This window comes from Peromyscus maniculatus, chromosome 2 (assembly GCF_049852395.1).
Source record: "Peromyscus maniculatus bairdii isolate BWxNUB_F1_BW_parent chromosome 2, HU_Pman_BW_mat_3.1, whole genome shotgun sequence".
NCBI lineage: Eukaryota > Metazoa > Chordata > Mammalia > Rodentia > Cricetidae > Peromyscus > Peromyscus maniculatus.
In genome coordinates this window covers 20785121-20805368 of record NC_134853.1, presented here as the reverse complement: position 1 = coordinate 20805368, position 20248 = coordinate 20785121, and the positions used below count along the sequence as shown (strand labels likewise).

General features: G+C 40.7%; 1 protein-coding gene across 2 annotated transcripts in view; it reads right to left on the bottom strand.

The window, feature by feature from the left end:
• Window positions 1–19775, bottom strand: part of Ca13 (carbonic anhydrase 13) — a 30799-nt gene extending 11024 nt beyond the window's left edge. Inside the window, exons 1-6 of one of the 2 annotated variants that reach the window (XM_006994726.4) lie at window positions 19392–19775; window positions 15505–15702; window positions 9353–9471; window positions 3267–3362; window positions 1820–1882; window positions 623–778 (exon numbers count right to left, since the gene is read on the bottom strand). In XM_006994726.4, the coding sequence (XP_006994788.2) occupies window positions 623–778; window positions 1820–1882; window positions 3267–3362; window positions 9353–9471; window positions 15505–15702; window positions 19392–19428 (669 nt within the window). In that variant the 5' untranslated portion in view covers window positions 19429–19775. Of the gene's footprint in view, window positions 1–622; window positions 779–1819; window positions 1883–3266; window positions 3363–9352; window positions 9472–15504; window positions 15703–16428; window positions 16943–19391 lie in introns of those variants that run through there. The other variant, XM_042271131.2, reaches the window with a different exon arrangement.
• Window positions 19776–20248: the final 473 nt, after the last annotated feature.

Genomic DNA, 20248 nt, shown 5'->3' with positions numbered 1-20248 from the left:
TAAAATTATTTTTGTTGTTACTTCATAACTGTAATTCTGTTCCTATTCATAAATTGTAATGTAAATATCTGATATGCAGAACATCTGATATGTGACCCCTGTGGGGGTCACAACCCACAAGTTAAGAACTGATTAAAGTTTAAGAACATAGCATTTCTGAGTAGTGATTAAAGTATGGACTAAAGAACATTACCAAAACCATGTACTTCAAATGGTGACACATGCCTGTAATCCCAGCACCTGGGAGCTGAAGCAGAAAGGTCTTGATTTCCAGGCTAAGCTAGGCTACATAGAAAGATGTGGTGAAGAGAGAGAGAGAGAGAGAGAGAGAGAGAGAGAGAGAGAGAGAGAGAGAGAGAGAGAAAGAAGAAGAAGAAGGAGGAGGAGGAGGAGGAGGAGGAGGAGAAGGAGAAGGAGAAGAAGGAGGAGGAGGAGGAGAAGGAGGAGGAGGAGGAGAAGAAGGAGGAGGAGGAGGAATACAAATTTTATCTAACCATTCACCTAATTAATGAAAGAAAACATCAGACTCCAAAATATGGCAGAAATTAAAACAGCATTAAAAAATGATTTAGGGGTTTCCTTTGAAAACATCACAATCAACTTGGAAGAAGAATTATCATACCTGTTGAGAACTGATATTTATAGGTTGTTTTAAAACAATCCATGTGACACTTTCAAGGAGAGGTGGAACTGTCAGAGAACCAGGATATGTCCAATAGTCCCAGGAGGATGGAAGCAGAGATAATGGGTCAAAGTTTGTGAATCGGGTTTGTTTCCCCTGGAAAAGTAAAGATAATTGATACAGATTACAAATCACACACACATTCAAATTCTGTGTAATTACATACTGTAATCCATTAATATTTTAGTAAAATAAATTTCTGCCTCAATCCAAAAAAGATCAGATAAAGTAGCAAATTCCATGGATTTATCTAAGAAGGATACGAGAGTCAGGCACATGCCTATATCCTAGCAGTCAGGAGATAGAGGCAGGAGGATCATGAATTCTTCAAGTTCAGCCTGGGCTCTAAAAGAAATAACAAGCTAGGATGAAATATGTAGAGAGATCCAGGGTCAAGAAAAACTTTATTTTACATAATTAGTCTTTTAAATAAGGTATAATTTTTGTTTATAAAATTAGAGTATTTAGCCGGGCGGTGGTGGCGCACGCCTTTAATCCCAGCACTTGGGAGGCAGAGCCAGGTGGATCTCTATGAGTTCGAGGCCAGCCTAGGCTACCAAGTGAGTTCCAGGAAAGGCGCAAAGCTACACAGAGAAACCCTGTCTCGAAAAAACAATAAATAAATAAATAAATAAATAAATAAATAAATAAATAAATAAATAAATAAATAAATAAATAAATAATAAAAAATAGAGTATTAAGAACTTAAATCTGGGGACTGGAGAGGTGGCTCAGCGGTTAAGAGCACTGGCTGCTCTTCCAGAGGTCCTGAGTTCAATTCCCAGCAACCACATGGTGGCTCACAGCCATCTGTAATGAGATCTGGCGCCATCTTCTGGCGTGCAGGTGTATATGCAGGCAGAATACTGTATACATAATAAATAAAATCTTTAAAAAAAAAAAGAACTTAAATCTGCATAGATTTATTGGTGATTATTTTAGATAATGTCATGCTCTTTACAAGTTTAAAAAGGTAAGAGACAGTAAGGTTTTTTTGCAGTTTTGGTCTGGTAACTTGAAACTTGCTTCAAAGAAAGCAGGATATGCTATGTCTAATGTGTACGATTTCAAAAGATGGTGAAAGAATTCAGGAGAGGAGGAAGCTGTTAGTCATTAACACATAGTAATTAATTTTACCTTTTCCTTAATGGAATCCAAAATGTCAGTGATCTTTTGCAGTTGGGGATTGTGTTCCCCAATCTAAAAATGTAAAATTTCAAAACAGAAATAGTTATAACAGCAAATCAGCACAAGCATCCCATTTCAGTCCCTAATTTTTAATTATTTTCTAAAAGCCAGAGTCAGCTCAAGCCTATGGTGACCATTCTAGAACAAAGGTTCTCTTCCACCTGGCAAGTTGATTATGGCAGAAGAATCTGAACAAGTTATTACAGGGATCCTAGACTGAACCCACAGTCTGGTTCCAAAGCGGGGAGTCCTAGCTTCACATGTTTCAAATGGTTTACAAAAGATTTGTTTTTATTTTTATTTTATTTAATTCATTTATTCTTGAGTGTGTGTGTGTGTGTGTGTGTGTGTGTGTGTGTGTGTGTGTGTGTGTATGGGTATCAGCCATGTATATGTGGATGCCCAAGGAGTGTAGAAGAGGGTGTCAGACTCTCTGGAGCTCGAGTTATAGGCCCTGGTAAGCAATCTGACTAGCATCTGAACTCTGGTCCCCTGGAAGAGTGGCAAGCACTCTTAACTGCTGAGCCACAGGTTAGCTTGAGAGAAACCTTGCTTGGGAAAGTGGCTGATGATTAAGCCAGCTATGGCATTTGGATCCAGATCAAGCTGCAATCAAATCTTAAATAAAATCTTAGATCTCCTACTTGCAGCCTAAAATTACTTGAAGTCCCAGATCAAGGGGCTCTATCCTGAAGAGCATATGCATCCTAAATACAAAGGTATAAAATGTATTCCATTCACTAATGAGAGTGTTTTCAATTTACCTAAAGGTTTAAAACCCTATAAGAAGAGTACCTTTTCTAGCTACATCTGGATCCTGTTGCTCCTACCTAGAGTTCATGGAAAAGCCCTGGCTGCTTCCCACATCACTCCCAATATCTGCCCCTCAACCCCACCCAAGCTCCACAAGTTACAACATCACGTAGATAATGAGGTATGGAAAAAGAGCACGCCCTAAGGAAAGTGTCCCCAGGTGTAATGACAGGACTTGCCTGTTCCCATGAAAATACCAGAAAAAAAGAAGCTTGGGATTTTTTTTTTTTTTCAAAACAATGGATCAGTATGTTTGAAATGATTTGCCAATGTCGTCAAACAAAGGCCTCAAGAAGCATGAGCTTAAATTTTCTGCTCTTCTAGGTCTCTAAATATTGAAATCAGAAAACCAGAAGAGCCTAGATTTCAGCTGGGACTTCTGCTGCTTTCTTACGGATGTATCAGTTGCTACTTCCATATGAATCCTCAACTGGCAATGTGAAATATAATTAGATACCGTTTCCAAGCTATTATGGAACTTTTTACTGTTCACTTAAAAAGGAAAATACTAAATTTAGAACTAGTTTGCTATTTAAAACTAGTTGAATGGCTGACTATTTAAAATTAAACAGTGGATTCTTACCTGAAGAAATACTCCCAGGACAGCCAGCCCATCCGACTCATGAGCTGCCTCTACAAAGCTGGGGTATTTGTCTGAATTCCAGTGGACAACATGGAGCTGAAAAGAAAGCACACAACATAGTTCAAACATTTGCATAAGAACGACGAAAAAATGTAAATGCAAATGAAACATTGATATAAATGACTGGTGTTGGGGCCTCAAGTGCATAAGGATTCTGTGGTAATTTGAATGTAATTGGCCCCCATGAGCCCATATGTAGTGGCACTATTAGGAGGTGTTAGAGTAGGTATGGCCTTGTTGGAGAAAGGTGTCACTGTGGGGATAGGCTTTGAGGTCTCCTATGCTCAAGCTACACCCAGTGAGGCAGTTCACTTCCTGTTGCTTGGAGATCAAGATGTAGAACTCTCAGATCTGTCTCCAGCACCATGTCCACCTGCACACCACCATGTCCCACCATGATGATAATGGACTAAACCTCTGAAACTGTAAGCTAAACCAATGAAATGTTTTCCTTTGTAAGAGGTGCCGAAGTTTCTTCACTATGGTGCCTCTAGACAGCAACAGAAAACCTAGCTAAGACAGAGTCCTTCATGTAGACCCTGACTTTATCCTCTTAATCTACTCATATAAAATGAGGCCAGAAGGATTGCAGGCTCCTAGCTATCTCTGATGAACTATTTGAAAGCTCATTTACTATGTCCTGAACATTCTGCCCAGTTTCTCCAGTCCTTCCATATTCCAATATTGTTCTTATGTGAACTAGGGCCTTTGACTCTCACTGAAGTTACTGCAAATGAGCAGGCATGGGTCAGATACCAGCTGCCCACCGGTTTCACTGAGGTGTCTGGGCTCTACAGGTACAAGAAGTCAACTTCCTATAAAGTGGCTGCTGACAATAACAAGGTTGCTTGTGAAACTGACCTGTCATATATTTATTGTTGCAGTCTCACATTTTTGTGGCTGAGAAATGCAAATTCTCCTTATGATAAACTATTTTAGATCTAGTCATATTTTTATTATTAAATTATTTGTACTGTTAAATGATAGTCACATACATTTGTAGGGTACCAGGTAGTGTTCTGATATAGGGGTACAATATTCCCATGATCATATTGAGCTGACTGACATAGGTAATTTACATCACTACCTTATATAAATATATTCAGATCCTTTGCCAAGAGCAAGTTGTGATGGGGAAAAAGAGGCTTTGGGTCAAAGAATCAGAGGTGGTTGAACATGAAGAGAGAGGCAGCTAGTGCTAGGAGAAAGAGAGAGAATTTTGAGAACTTAAGACTCTTGAAAAGGCTCTGCTTACTTTACAACTTAAGTCTCATGCAAGCAGACATTTGCAAAACCCAACAAAAACCTACATGTTAGAGCACGTGAGTATCCTGAACACAGAGGAATATGGGAAACTGCAGAATCACCACGCTGATTACCAGTTCAGTTCGGCTTGAGAGAAGGACAGAGAAAAGCCAAAGGGCAATATGCCATGCCCAGAAGATTTAGTTCCTATCATAAATGCTGAAGGCCAGGCCATGTTGTTCAGGCAAGGAACTGATGATACCAGGGACCACCTCACATAAGAATCCTTAGGGATCTGCTTGGCAGTTCAGGAAGGGAACACTCATTCAGCCTTCATGCTCACATCACTCTCTCAGCGAACTGTCACAGAGAGAATTTGGCATATTCAAACACATACTTTCATCCCCATCCTTCAAATTAAACTCCACATCTTATAGGCAACTAATATAAAGAGTTTCTGATTAGATAAGAAGTATCACACATACTCAGCTATAAAACTATAAAGTAGTGCAACAATCATGTGTAATCAAGGGAAACAAAGGGATAGCCAGACAGAAACATACAAAGGTGGATTCTGCACCACATTCCTAACTGATGTGAGATAGCAGGGGGAGGAAAGAGCCCTGAAAACACTGGATGATGAAACTAGGCTCACACGGCTCAGGAGAGATAAAGAACGTTCCACCGTGGGGATGGGCTGATGAGGGTGCTAAAGCTGTTTTCAATGGCTCTGTGCCAATTACAACAACTCCTTAAATAGCTTGCTTAGTGAGAAATGGCATCAGAGGGTCAGGAACGCAACCAGTTAGAAAATGATTGTGTAAACACAAGGAAAGAAATCTTCTATGTAGACATCTTTCTGCTGGCTAAACAACTGTTTGAAATACGATGAGAAACCAGAGCAAGAAAACCTGTTTGTAAAAAAGTCTTCTTCTCCCCCATATAACCTTTCCACACCTTCATGGAGGAACTGGTGTCACCTTTATATATTGGCTTTATGTTTTTGCATTAAAAGTAAACAATTAGCAACTTCATACTTCCTGACTAACAGGAACATCAATGAGAGATGAATGACAGGTAATTAACCCCCACAATAACCAGATTGTGATTCTTCCTACAGGGTGTAGTAGCACACACCTTTAATTCCAGCATTTGAGCACCAGCAGAGGCAGGTAGATTTCTGCGAGTCTGAGGCCACCCTAGTCTATACAGTTAGTCCCAGGTTAGACAGAGCTACTCGAGAGACTCTGTTTAAGAACAAACAAACAAACAAAATTCTTACTTATTGGTAAAAGCATTTCTAAATATAGCATTGCTTAGCTTTAGTGCTTTTAAGTTGAATGTTTGTAAGATGCAAAATATGCTGCTAAGTACTATGAAAAATCTACCATGAATGTGAAAATCTGATTTATGCTTCTCCTACATTAATGTGAGCTTTCATCTGTCCTGAGAGCATTCTCCTGGCTTTTTGGTCTGTGGCAAAGTAGCATATCTCACCTGGAGTGCCTGACAGAGTAAACCTGGTCACATCACCATGAAGCCAAAAAAGTCAAGGGAAGGGGCAAAGTCCCACTACCCCCTCAAAGGCACACTGATAATGACCCAAGGACTTTCTCGGAAGCCAGTCCTCTCAAAGGTTCATCAACCTTCCAATAACACTACCCTGGGGAGGAAACCTTTTGATAAGTGGACTTGTGGGGGATAATTCAGATCAAACATATAACAATGATGGATAAACCATAACCAAATACAGTTTCCAGCACAGACTATTAACCTATTCTTTATATATCCATGTGTATCAGTTACTTTTCTGCTGCTGTGATAAAGTACCATGACCAAGGCTACTTAGAGAACAAGAGCTTATTTGGGCCTAGGGCTCCAGACAGTTAGAGTCCATGATGGTGGGGAAGTGTGGCAAGCAGGCACTGGGCATGGGAGCTGAATCAGCAAGCTGAGAGCTCACTTCTCAAACCACAAGCACAAAGCAGAGTAAAACACTGAATATGGCAAGAGGCTTTGAAACATATTTCCTCAGAGACATATTCCCCCAACAAGGTGTCACCTCTTAGACCTCCCCAAATATCGTCACCAATAGGGGACCAAGTGCCCAAATACAGAGCCGGTGGGGACCATTCCCATTCAAACCACCACTGCATGTCTTGGCACAAAATTTTTCATGATGAGATTTCTTTAACCTCTCTATAACGCCACAAATCATAGTTGAAACATTACATTTTCATGTGTTGCAATTTAAAATGTCTTTGTTTTCTTTTTTGTTTCAAATTCATAATGGGACATAACTTAATTACAGCTATGTTCTTAAAGATGCTTAGAAAGGCTAATTAACACATTGGAGCCATCTCTAGAGTTGACTGAGCACAAAGCGATTTTTCTGAACTTTGGGCTAAATGTGGCTGTCTCCCAGACACTAGCATTTCCAGCCCTGATATCCTCTTTAAAGTCCAGGTTTGTATTGACAGCATGCTGAAGCTCAGCATCCTTGCTATAGGCAAGTCCCACCGGCATGGCCTTCCAAGCATATCATGGACCACTCCAGGGTCTTCACACTTCTGCTCAAATTATCGCTGCTCACCTCAACTCTTCCATAGTCTTCTGCTTTGTCTCCCTCCTCCAACACTTGCCCCACAACAGCCTGTTCTCCACTTGGCAGTCAGTTATGTTTTAGAAAATAGAAAGCAGAACAGGTCAGTGCTCTGCAGGACAGAGTCCTCTCCTTTTCTCTCTCACCAATTCCAGTTTTATAAAGCCAAGCCTTCCTCTTCCTGAGCATGCTGACCTCATTCCTACCGCACAGCACTTCCCTTTGCTATTGCCTTTCCCTGGAAAGCACTCTGAGTCAAGATTTTTCTCACAGTGCTTTCTCCTTGTCATTCTGTCTCAACTTACATACCATCTCAAAGAAGCATTTCCTAACCCCACAGCCACTCTTCAGATCACATACTACCGTTGTTGCCAGAGAATTGACCACCTATCGCTTCATTCCTGCCCCCTGAGGACAGAGCAAGTATTGCAACACAAAACACTGGCAAAATGGACATGACAGAAGCCTCAAAGGCCAGGTACACATATAAACAAATAGGGTAACTGGAAAAGAAGTTCCATTTGTTGGATTTTCTCAAGAGTTGTCCTGGGTGTCTAACCACATCTCAGAAACATGAAAAGCTGAAGGGAATCTGTACCACCTGGTAACTGCTCAGTCTTGTCTAGATAAATCACAGGCCACGCTCGTTTCACTCAAATAGTCTTTGTTGAGTCACGCAAGACTTGGCTTTCATCTCTCGGTAAAGTTCAGTGCTATTTAATGGTATTAAAATGAGGTATATCACACTCTGTATTTTAAGCAGAGGATTAGAATAGTCAGAGTATTCCTGATGAATGTAGTTATAACAAAAAGGACTACCTTACCAGAGAAAAGGAAGCAAGATAATGAATCATTAATTTTGTGCTTGAAAGGAATAGTATCAGCTCAGGACCCCAGACCAAGTTCTCAGCACAAAGGAAATTTATTTACCCTACAGGGACAGAGGGCAGGGAATAAGAGATAAAGACAGGAGATATGGATGAGGGAAAAGAAGAAAGGAACAAGGGAGGGGGTGGAGGTGGATCCTTAGTCTCAGAGGGACAAAGGGCAGGGAATAAGAGACAAAGACAGGAGATATAGGATGAGGGAGTAGGGGGTGGGAACAAGGGAGAGGGAGAATGGGTATTTGTCCTGGAGAGATGAAAGACTGCCTCTGGATAGAGAGGAGACAGACGTGGCTCATAGGAAAATGGCGTTTATAATGGTAAAAGGGGAAACCCTTATGTTAGCATGAGGTGTTTAATTTTATTTGGACATGTTAATTAGGTGAGCCAAAGGGGGCTTTTGGTTGCTGGACTTCAATACTTTAATAGCTGGACCTTGGTAATCAGCCTCAGGAAGAGGAAGTAGCCAAATAAGGAAATAGACCTTGGTGGCTAGCTTCAGGAATGTAATCTAATGGTTATTAGCAAGGCAGAGGGAAACAGGGAGAAGAGCAAGAACTGCCAGAGTCAAGTTTGCCATGCTAGAGCTGGCCAGAGTCCCTTCAATGCTCTTTATCGATGTTCTGAATAGTGAGCAGAGGCTGCATTAGATTCCTGCAGATGCAATCTGAAGCTCATGTCCTTACAGTTTAGTCTCAAACATCATTGTTGTCATATATGGAATGTGAACTTTATTTAGGTCAGATTATTTGTGTCCGGATCAAATATACACAGAGCTGAACATAATACAAATGTTTCTCTTCTCTCGGGCCTTTCAGGAAATCGAACAGATGAAGTTTAATGTCACAAGACTTGGGTTTTAAATAAATGAATCATAATGATTCCTGACTGGAAAAATAACTTACTCTTTCCCAGTTAGTCTCTGATTTACACCCCCTCCCACCAACAAATACATTTCTTGTTATTTTTGGTGTTATTGTTGTTTGGTTTTGTTTTATCAGAGAGTCTTGTCATATATCCTAGGCTGCCGGCCTGGAAGTCCTGATCCTTCCGTCTTGGCCTCCCCAGTGCTGGAATTACAGGCATGTGATACCATGCTAAACTCAGTTTACTCATTTCCAAACACATAACCAACACTAAGCTCTCAGAGTTGGTTCAAGGCTATGAAAGGCCACATTTGAAGCTCTCCTGTTAGATGATGATGCTGTCTCAGACACTGAGGTGTCTAAGCAGCTGAGGATGTACTGGGGCGATGGAAGGTTCCCCCTATGGAGAAGGCTATACAGGCAGCTTACCTCTGCAGCATATCTCACTCCATCTACCACATGCTCAGAGCCGTGGTCATCTGCTGACCCCCAGTGCAGGTGGAACTGCCGCAACCTGTAGCTTCCAGAGAGAGGACCTCCACGAAGAACTAAACACCAACACATTTTTAATGGTTAGCAAGAAAAATCAGTTACCCATCCCATCAAAACCCATAACTTCTCCCTGAATCACTAAACACATTCCTGTCCTTACAAATGCACTCAGTTTGCAGATATAGATACAATTTTACAAATATGAAGAGTGAAAACAAAAGACTGGAAACAGAGTCCACCATGTAGATTTTTACAGAATACTTGGCAAGTCACAACACACCCACGGGCAGCAAAGAGAAAAGATCTGAATTCTGAAAAGCGAAAATCCTCTCTGTTTAACTGAGAGCAAGCCAGATTCTTTGAATAAGAATATGAAATGCAAAAGGGATTCATTGTGAGCTTGGGAGAGCCAAACAGCTTGCATGATTAGATCCAGGCTCTGCAGGATGTCTAGATGACCAGGGTCTGGACTTTCTACATCTGCATAGTCTTGGACCAAACCGACCTTCTAAGCTGCCGCTTACACATCTAACCACTGGAGAGAGTGATACAGTCTCCCTAAGACCACTGTGCAAACAGAAGAAACAGGGTAAGCACAACGCCTTCCAATGCCGAGCACACAACGGCGCTGCAGACGTGCTACCCACTGCTACCACGGTGTGCACAAAGACTGGAGCACCTTCTGTGGTTGCAGTCTGTATTTGTGAAGAAGCATAAAATACAGGGTGAAATTAAATTACTTTTTAAAACTCCAAGATGTCTTTGTCACTTTGATAGGGTATGTTTCAGTGTTTTCCTTCAGCAAATATTATCTCTAAGATGATGATGATAAAACTATATCAGAAGTATATAGAAACACACTTTAATACAAAGTAGTCCTAAACTAGGTGTAGGGCATATGCCTGTAATCCTGGTACCCTGGGCTCTCCAGTGAGTTTGAAGCTAGCCTGTGCAAAAACTAAAGAAAAAGAAAAGGGAGGAAGGAAATGGGGGGGAAGGAAGGAGAACAGAAGAGAATTCTAAATTATTTCTGCCTAGTTCTGTTGTATGCTGCAGATATAGGGACAGAAAGGAAACATTGTGTGCTGAATACACCATACACATCACTAAACTCCATCAACATACAACAAAATTGTGTTAGACTGGAGAAACAAACACATAACTACAGATATTTATATTACTCTTCAGAGAGTGTATGAGTGATGTGTGTGCACACATCACACATCACTCATGCATGTGCATACACACACAAACACAGTCTTAAATTCCAAAACTTATCCACCTTATATAAAAAAGCATGTCCATGTATTTATCTTCGTAATACATAAAGGTGGGGTGGGTGGGATGACTCAGCAGTTAAGAGTGCTTGCTGCTCTTCCAGAGGACCCAAGTTCAAGTCTCAGTCCCCATGTCAGGTAGCTTCAGGGGATCCAATGTCCTTTTCTGGCCTCCACTAGCACCCACATGTATGTGGCACACACACACACACACACACACACACACACACACACACACACACAATTAAAAATGATAATACCAAAAGATGGCTATTTCAAAGCACTCTGAACAATAAAAGAGAAGAGACCACCATTTCGATCAGTCTGTGAACTTGCTCTTGCTTTACTCTGTGAAACATAGTTAGTTACTTTTATTGCCGTTTCTTGTCCTGCGCTGCACTGGTGAAAGCAGAGACTGGATCCTGCTATCACCACTGCCTAACTTAGTGACTGTCAGAGGAGATGCACAAATATCTGATGAATAAGTGGATAAGACAATTGATTTGTCGTTCAATGGATTCACCGTGATTCCCCTGAGTGACGCCAGTCATACTTCATTACACAGCCTGCACCGACTCGGGCTGGAAGGACACCTGCAGGAGGCTAGTCAAGGGCTCTATTGTGCTTTTCATCCTGGCTGTTGCATAACAAAATCTGAGCTGGCCAAAGACTCATTCCCTTGCAGATAGAAAGGAGATTAGAGAGCTTGAGTAATCAATGTGGAATTGACTTTGGGAGAAGACTCAGGCAAGCTGGCTCTGGAGAAAGAAAGTGATACAAACAACACACATTGTTAGGGAGACATCCAAGAATAATGGCTGTAGAGGTCACAGTTCAAGTCAGGTTAGCCGGCTTTGCAGGCTAAGCTGTGCGGATTGTTTTACCGCTTACATATTCAGACTGCACAGGTCAGTATTTCAGTAAAATATCCAAGTGAGTTTATGATCAGCAAATGCCTAATTGTGGAGAAGACTATTCTTTTGAATAGGACTCTTCCAAAAAATTAGGTCAGAAAAAGTGAGCTTAAAATATCTAGGTTTAGCCAGGTAGTGGTAGTGCACATCTAATTCCAGCACTTGGGAAGCACAGGCATGTGAATCTCTGAGTTCAAGGTCAATCTGGTCTATAGAGCAAGTTCCAGGACAGCCAGGGAACCCTGTCTGGAAAAACAAACAAACAAAAAACCCCAAACAAACAAATATTAAGTTTCTAGGGTCTGTAATAAAACAGATAATGTGTGGTACAAAATTTATAGTGACTGTTTAGTTTTAGCTTTCTTTGTGTGGAGAGGAGGGTTCGAGACAGGATTTCTCTGCATAGCCCTGGCTCTCCTGGAACTTGCTCTGTAGAAAGGTTGAACTTGAACTCAAGAGATCCCTCTGCCTCTGCCTCCTGAGTGTGGGGTTAAAGGTGTGTGCACCTCCACTGCTCCTTTTCAGCTTTTTAGACAGGCTGGATCATGACCCCCCTACTTCAGCCTCCCTGTCAGAACTCGCGTGACTCCTCATAGCCTGCAGAGAATAAATGGTGTGCTGCTTTGAATAAAGTTGGCCCAGATGAGTAAATAATAAACTATTGTCTCTATTTTATTCTTTAAAACAAGTAAACAATAATTTCTTCAAAGTCACACTTGCTATTATTTTCTTTCACTTCAAATTTCCAAAAAGAAACTTCTTCCAAATAAAACATTAATGTAAGAGGTCAAGAGATGCCAACCTGCCAGTTACACTAGTGTGGGAAGCTCTAGATGGAGTCATCTCAGAACACCAGGGGAGCCAGAGTTAAGTGAGAGCCTGCGAAAAGTGAGTTCTGAGTCTAGAAAGACAAGTATCACAGGCAAGAGCAGCCCGGTTACCCCATCAGGTTTCTCTTTCCTCATCACCCTCCTCTACGCCCAGTAGATACTCTTCGTACAGAATTTCATATCCATTTGTCCTCTTTTAAAGGACTATTAGCATTCTGAAGGGTGGGTGTCTGCAGGCTAGGCAATGTGCAGGCGTCGAACCAAGTAAAACCCTCAAGGGCCATGAGGACAATTCTATGCCATTGCTGTGTTCACTGATAACATTCAGAGTTAATTTTTGGTCAAGAACGGTTTTTTGAAGCTGGGCCATGGTAGCACACACATTTAATCCCAGCACTTGGGAGGCAGAGGCAGATGGATCTCTGTGAGTTCAAGGCCAGCCTGATCTACAAAGTTCCAGGACAGGTCCAAAGCTACATAGAGAAACCTTGTCTTGAAAAACCAAAAATTAAAAAATATATATTAACAAAAAGAACAGTTTTTTGGAGTTGGAGACCGGTGGCTTAGTGGGTAAGAGCACGTGCTGTGTAACATGTGGGCCAGCATTTAGAAGCCAGGGGTAGGAGTGGTGGCTCCCACCTCTAATCCCAGTCCTCTAAAGGCAGAATTAGGCAGCTCTATTTGAGTTCAAGGACAGCCTGGTTTATATAGAAAGTTCCAGGTCAGCCAGGACTTCACAGGGTTATTCTGACTCAGGAGAACAAACAAACAAACCACAAAAACAGAAGAAAAAAAGATCCAGATGTGGCCACAGGAGGATTTCTGGGAATTGCAGGCTACCATCCTTGCTCCAGGTTCAGTGAGAGACCCTGTCTCAAAGGAGTTGAAGAGTGGAGAGGAGAGGAAGGGAGGGAAGGGAAGGGTGAGGAGATATGGGGGGGGGGGACGAGAGAAGGGGGAGGAGGAGGGGAGAGAGAGACCCAGACTACTGCAGATGAAATTGAATTGGGGATTCTTTTCCAATAAAAAAACTAATATGCATAAAGAAAATCTCTTTGAAGTATGATCTCAACACTTTTTATTCTAATATTAGATGTATGTAGTATTAGACATTTTATATCTGAAATATTATAAAAAGTATATACAATATGGATGATAGCAACTTGCTATTTAGAAACTTTGGACTGCTTTTCCAAACTTCTCAGTGCACTAAGCACACCTATTTACATATTCACAAAACTGCAAACCTGGAGGAAATAAAGTTGAATACTTATAACAAGGCAGGTTTCCCCTTTCTGCTTCACATAAAAAGAAACATCAAACTCATTTTTCTTTATGTATTTTATACTAGTCAACAGAAAGGGATCACTGTGATGATGTGACAAATGGGAAGACATTTGTATAACCTTGCAATTCTTTACTAACCACAATGCTTTTATAAAAACAGGGTATTATGATTTCAATTATAAGTTGATGAAGTAAGTGACAAAATTTTATAAGTCCTTAATGAGGAGCTAATGACACAGCTCGGGGGGATGAAAGTGCTTGCCAGGCAAGCCTAAATACCTGAGTTCAATCCTTGGGACCAACACTAACTTCCATAAGGGTATTGTACAGGTGCTGCAAGCCACAGGAAAATGTAATGGAATTCAGCTACTATGACAAAAGCCATTACTTGGAAAGGTCAAGGACTTTTCTGAAGGTCAGGCCACGGCTTAAGAAGTCTTGGTGATATTTTAGCTTTTGTATATATAGTATCTGGTTCCTGCAATGATTTTCTTGTATGCTTCTAAGAACTCCTAACTATATCTATCTGATATACTTCTCATGCATCCTAGGCCAAAATGGCAAACAGACCAAACGCTGTGTCCCTAATACAGATACATGCAAACACAAATGACAGGAGAGTTTTCACATCTTTGCATTGGGATATATATTGTTAATACAGTATCATCCATACTTGGCAGCAGATAGGCTCAAAGAGTATTAAATATTCATTTTAAATAAATATTATTTATTCTATCTTTAGGTAATAAACTGACAAGTGAATTAAATTCTTATTAAAATTTTATTTTGTGTGTCCCATAAACAAATTAAATACAATTTTTATTACAAGTTGAAAAGTATAAATAAGATGTATAGAGGTTTTAAATATTTCTACTTTTAAATTAAATATCTACTTTCCTTCCTTCTGAAATGGCCACTATTAGGACAATAATGTATAAATAATGATAAAAGAGTAGTTGATATATCCCAGGTGTTAGATCTACACATTCTAATGAAAAAAAATCCATGAAATATTTTTGAATAGGAAAAATTTTCAGAGTAATATAACATCAACCTAAATATAATTTAAAAAGCAAGTGTAAAATAATATGACATGCCTGTGTATACATGTGTGGCTACACATTAAAATACTGAGGATGAGTGCCACACTGCTTACATAATAACAAACTGTAGGGATAGACTTAATTTTTATCCTACATTTCTGTATGTTTTGTTTAGTACACATACATATTATGATTGCAAGCACATAAACAAGATTTAAAAAGCAAATCTCTTAGTATGGTAGGTTTACCATAATTAGCAAAATAATCATGACTAAAGACTTTCCAGAAACCGGAGACCAGACAAATGGCTCAGCAGTTAAGATCAAGAGTATTTGTTTCTATTGTACAGAGGACCTGGGCTCGATTCCCAGCACCCATATAGGTACTCACAGTCATCATAACTTCTAGACATCCACATAGCACACATTCACACATATAACATAACTAAATCTATAAAAAATTAAAGTTTCCAGAAAAGATTAAAATCATTTATGAAATACTATTAAATTTCAACATTTTCACAGTTAAGTAATAATAACCTAAAACCAATTATTAAATATCATCCGGAACACATTTTCTCTACTATTTAATGATAACATTATCTTAAGGTCCAAAAAGATAACATTTGAATTCACATGAAAAAATATTCTTCAATTTTGAAAATTCCAGAATCAAAGATAGGAGAATAAATCTAACTAACCAAAATCTTAGCACAACAAATAGAGAAACAGAGCCAACCTGATTTGTCCTCTGTGTCGTCGAAGTCAACGTTGAAGGAATGGCCACTGTTGCTGATGATTTTGGCTGAGGTAGGATCATACTTGATACTGAGAGGTCGGAGTGAGGAGTCATATTTCACTTCTTTGGTTTTAATCTCAATTGGAGACTGCTGATCACCATCAGCAATGGGGAAAAATTCATTCCAGTGAATAGGACCTGATATGCCAAAAGAAAAGGTCTAAGTAAGTTCTTCATTCAGCAAATTAAAGTTGATAACAGGTGACTAGAGCGCTGGCTCCATGGATAAAGTGCTTGCACAAATGCGAAGATGAGAGTTTGGGGCCTCATCATCCACATTAATGCTAGGTGAGTGTGTCAGCTCATTTGTAATCTAGCACTTAGGAGGCAGAGACAGAGCATGTCTGGAGAAGGCAGGCTGGTTTAGACTAAATGAATCACTGACCTCTAGGCTCAGCGAGAGACTCTGCCTCGATGCAAAAGGTGGTAGACAGCAAATGAGAACAACAACCAAGGTCAGTCTCTGGTCTCTACATACACATGCACGTGCACATACACCTCACACACAAAACACTCATATACACATGCACATAACCCACACACAAGAAAACACTCATATACACATGCACATGCACCTCACACACAAGAAAACACTCATATACACATGCACATGCATATACACCTCACATAAGAAAACACTCATATACACATGCACATCATCCACAACCCCACCCCGAAAAAAAGATTAGGAAAAGTAATATTCTTATTCTCAGGGCCCCCATACCTATATTTTAACCAAGACTAGTGTTTTGTGGGTATGGAAAGCATTTTATCTGTTTTAAGTCGTTTTCAGAATTAAAATGTGCTTATAGGTAAAAGAATATTTATATATTTAATGAAGTACTTCCCAAAGTATACACTTACTAACTAAAACAAAAGTACAAGTCATTTTTGCAAACAAAATAATTCCATCTCAAAATCAAGAATGTTCCCTGGCTGCTCCAGAGGCCAGGAAGTCTGTGGAGAAGAGATAAAAAGACGATGTTAAGTGTCAAAGAAAGCAGTCATTCTAAAAATACTGCCTGTTAGTTTTGCTTGTTACACCTCTAACAGATATCCTCGGGTATCACTCAACTCAGCTCAGTTACCTGTGATGTACAACTGGTCTACCCAAGACACACACAAATCTTTCACACAGCATAATCCAAATAAAATGTCTACACTGTGTCAGTAAATATAACATTATTGCTCACACGGGTTCCTGGAAAAAAAAAAAAAAAAAAAGCTGCAACACATGACAATACTCTGCTCAATAGGTGTCCTGGTAATCAGATACTTTGAGTCATAGCAATTTTGCATTAAAAATCCTCAGAGGACACTAGAAAGCGCATTACATTTATCAGATCATTTCCCTTATCTTCTTTTGTTTGTTTGTTTGTTTGCTTGTTTTCTGAGACAGGGTTTCTCTTTGTAGCTTTGCACCTTTCCTGGGTCTCGCTCTGTAGACCAGGCTGGCCTTGAACTCACAAAGATCCGCCTGCCTCTGCCTCCTGAGTGCTGGGATTAAAGGCATGCGCCACCACTGCCCGGCTCATTTCCCTTATCTTTCTGCGTGACTACTCTTTCTGTTCACAATCTTGTCTTCTTATTTAATACAGAAAAATCTTTTGCTGGGCTGTGGTGACGCACGCCTTTAATCCCAGCACTCGGGAGGCAGAGACAGGCGGATCTCTGTGAGTTTGAGGCCAGCCTGGGCTACCAAGTGAGTCCCAGGAAAGGCGCAAAGCTACACAGAGAAACCCTGTCTCGAAAAACCAAAAAAAAAAAAAAGAAAAAGAAAAAGAAAAAAAAAAAAAAAGAAAAATCTTTCTATTTCCTGGACACCACATATAAGTTAATTTAATGGGCACCAGATTTCAGTACCAGATTTCAAATATGCAATGCATGCATCACAATGTGCAAACATTTTACAACAGGCTATTTTCATTTCCTAATCACTTTCTTCATCAATTCCTAGCCATTCATAACAAGAGCTGTTTATAGAGAAGTCAAACCTATTCAAAATAAAACAAACAAACAACTTGGACCAAATAGCCAATTTTATCTATTCACTTGCATTATTGTGCCTCTGTATATTTTCTAGCAAATTCAACTTTAAACCCACTTAAATATGGTTCTTAAGTGAAAGGTACATGGTTCTTCAGTGGTTTGGGGAATTTTTGAATATTCATAGTAATATATAATGCTTGGTGATGTCACATGGCCTAAACCAATAAAAAATGATCAAAGGGTAGTGGAAGAAGTGACAAGCTGCTTGAGAACAGGCACTCTGTCCAGAGTTTCCCTTCCGTTCCATTCATCACTGCTGCTCTCAACTCAAGATCCCCTTAATCTGCCCAGTCGCTGGCTTTGCCAATGACTAAACAAGAAAAAACAACAAGGCTTGCTTAGTTGGGATGCAACACATCCCAACAGAATTTTCCCAACAAAATCTGGTCCTCTTAAAACCTCCATATCTGAAAGAGAAGAATCATTCCACAACTCCTAGCTAGAATGTAGAATGTAGGGACTGGAGAGAAGGCTCAGCAGTAAAAGGCACACATTCCTCTTGCCAAGCACCTGGGTTTGATTTCCAGACCTACATAGTGGCTCACAATCATCTATAACTAACATACATTCAAGCCAAATACTCATAAACATTGTTTAAAAAGAAACAAATAAATCTTTTTTAAAATTAAAAAATAAATAAAATGTAAAAATGATTCCTTGTTAATGCCTTTTCAGAATTTTTAAATTTTCTGGAGAAGAATTTTACTGAAAACAATACTTTCTACCTATTAGGGTGCAGTCAGTACCTATTGGCTAACACAACCTTAGAATTGCCAAATAACAACAATAAAAATAATTCCATCAGGGACAAAAACGAAATGTGTGAAGAATGTCTTTCCAAAACTCAAATTAGAAGATAGTGAAATATAGGATTGTTATTGTGACTTCATTCAAAAGAAACTCACCTAAATTATAAATTTCATTCTTAAAATTCTAAAGTTCATCTGGTGCCATTTTAAAAGTAACGTTAGTCATCACAACCTCAAACAAGCTGCAATTAGAAATGAAAATTTTCCATGCAAGGCAGGAGGATGACCACCAGTTCTGCCCAGTCTAAGCTACAGAGTGAAACCTCATCTTATAACACAAAAAGGGAAATGTAAAATAAAAGAAAGGAACAATTTCAGTACACGTTGCATAAAATGCACTGTAGAATACCGTCCAATAGTGTACATGAAGTTTTTAATGTTATTCACAAACTCCATTTTGACAGGCTTCTATCAGTGCTCTCCTGGTATTTCTTTGCAATTCTTTAGAATTATTACTTGAAGCCTTCAGTTCAATAGACCAACAAGAAACCTGTTTTATCTCTAATACATTTACGATAGGAAGGGAAGTACATATCTCATTGCCACGCTTATCAATAAGTACACTTGGCGCCACGTTATGACTTCTATAATCATTTGCTAAGCCTTGATCTCTGAAAGGATAGGTCTTGTCGGAAAGGAAAAGTGAAGAACAAGTTCTAAGTAAGCCTCATATCAGTACGCAAATTACAAGTTACCAAGATTTCTCCAACAGCCTCTGGAAGGCATCCCGTGACTTAGAGATCAGTGCTCAGGCCGCCCTCAAGTTGTCCTTTATCCTCACAAGTGTGTCATCTGTCTTCTGACCTCTCAGGCTTTCCCCGGACAGTGGGGGGCTTTTGGAGTGATGGGGACTGAACACTTCTGTCCGCCCCGACAGAGCACACGGGACCCCGGCCCCGACCCCCATCCACCCACGGGGCTCAGATCTCCCGCTGGACGGTACCTGCCCCCGCTGGAGCCCGCGCTCACCATTGTGCTCGCCGTATCCCCAGCTCAGCCTCGCCATGGTCCTCGATGGAGAGCGGCGGACCCTGTGGCCGGTGCCCGCGCCGGGACAGCTGGGCGGGCCCAGCGGGTGGAGGGCGGGGCGCCAGTGCCCGGAACCCGAAACCGGAGGGCACGGTCGTCACCCCCAGGGGGCGCCCGCGTTGGGGGCGGGGAAGGCATGTGCCCAGCAGCCAGAAGCGTTTCCAGAGGGGATTTCCTGCCGTCTGGGAAGTTGACACCCCGGAGAGGCCCTTCTAGAAATGACTCACCCAGGCAGGAGCTGCTGGCTGGAGGTGGAGATCTTGACTGGGAAATGCAAGGGACCTTGATGGAGGTGGCAGTGGTGATTACACACGCGCACACACATCAATGCTGATAGTGGTAATAACTACCACTTAAAATAACAACTGCTAGTTATGAAGTGCTAACCTCCCAGGCTAGCCCTCCCTGCCCCCACAGCTCCATCCTTTGCAGGCTGCATTACTCATTTCTCTGGTTCCTTTTTGCTTACTCCAGCATCTTGCAGGCTTGGCCCTGTCTAGAAGAAACCAAACCTACTGGATTCTTGGGGCTTAAATTCCACTACCCTTCCAACTGTTGAAGAAGGAAGGTGTTCAGAAGAGGTACATGCTTTCGGCTCCTACTGAAATGTAAAGACTGTGAGACCTTGGAAATTATTAGTGTTCTAGTAGTCTGAGGGTTTGAGTTGTGGTCAGTTTCTGATGCTGCTTATGGACCAGCTCGTGTGAAAACCTTCTTGATGGACAGGAGCCTGACATTAAAACAAGATGAGTGGTTGTTTAAATGTCATCTCTTTCTTTCCCTACTGTCCACAGAAC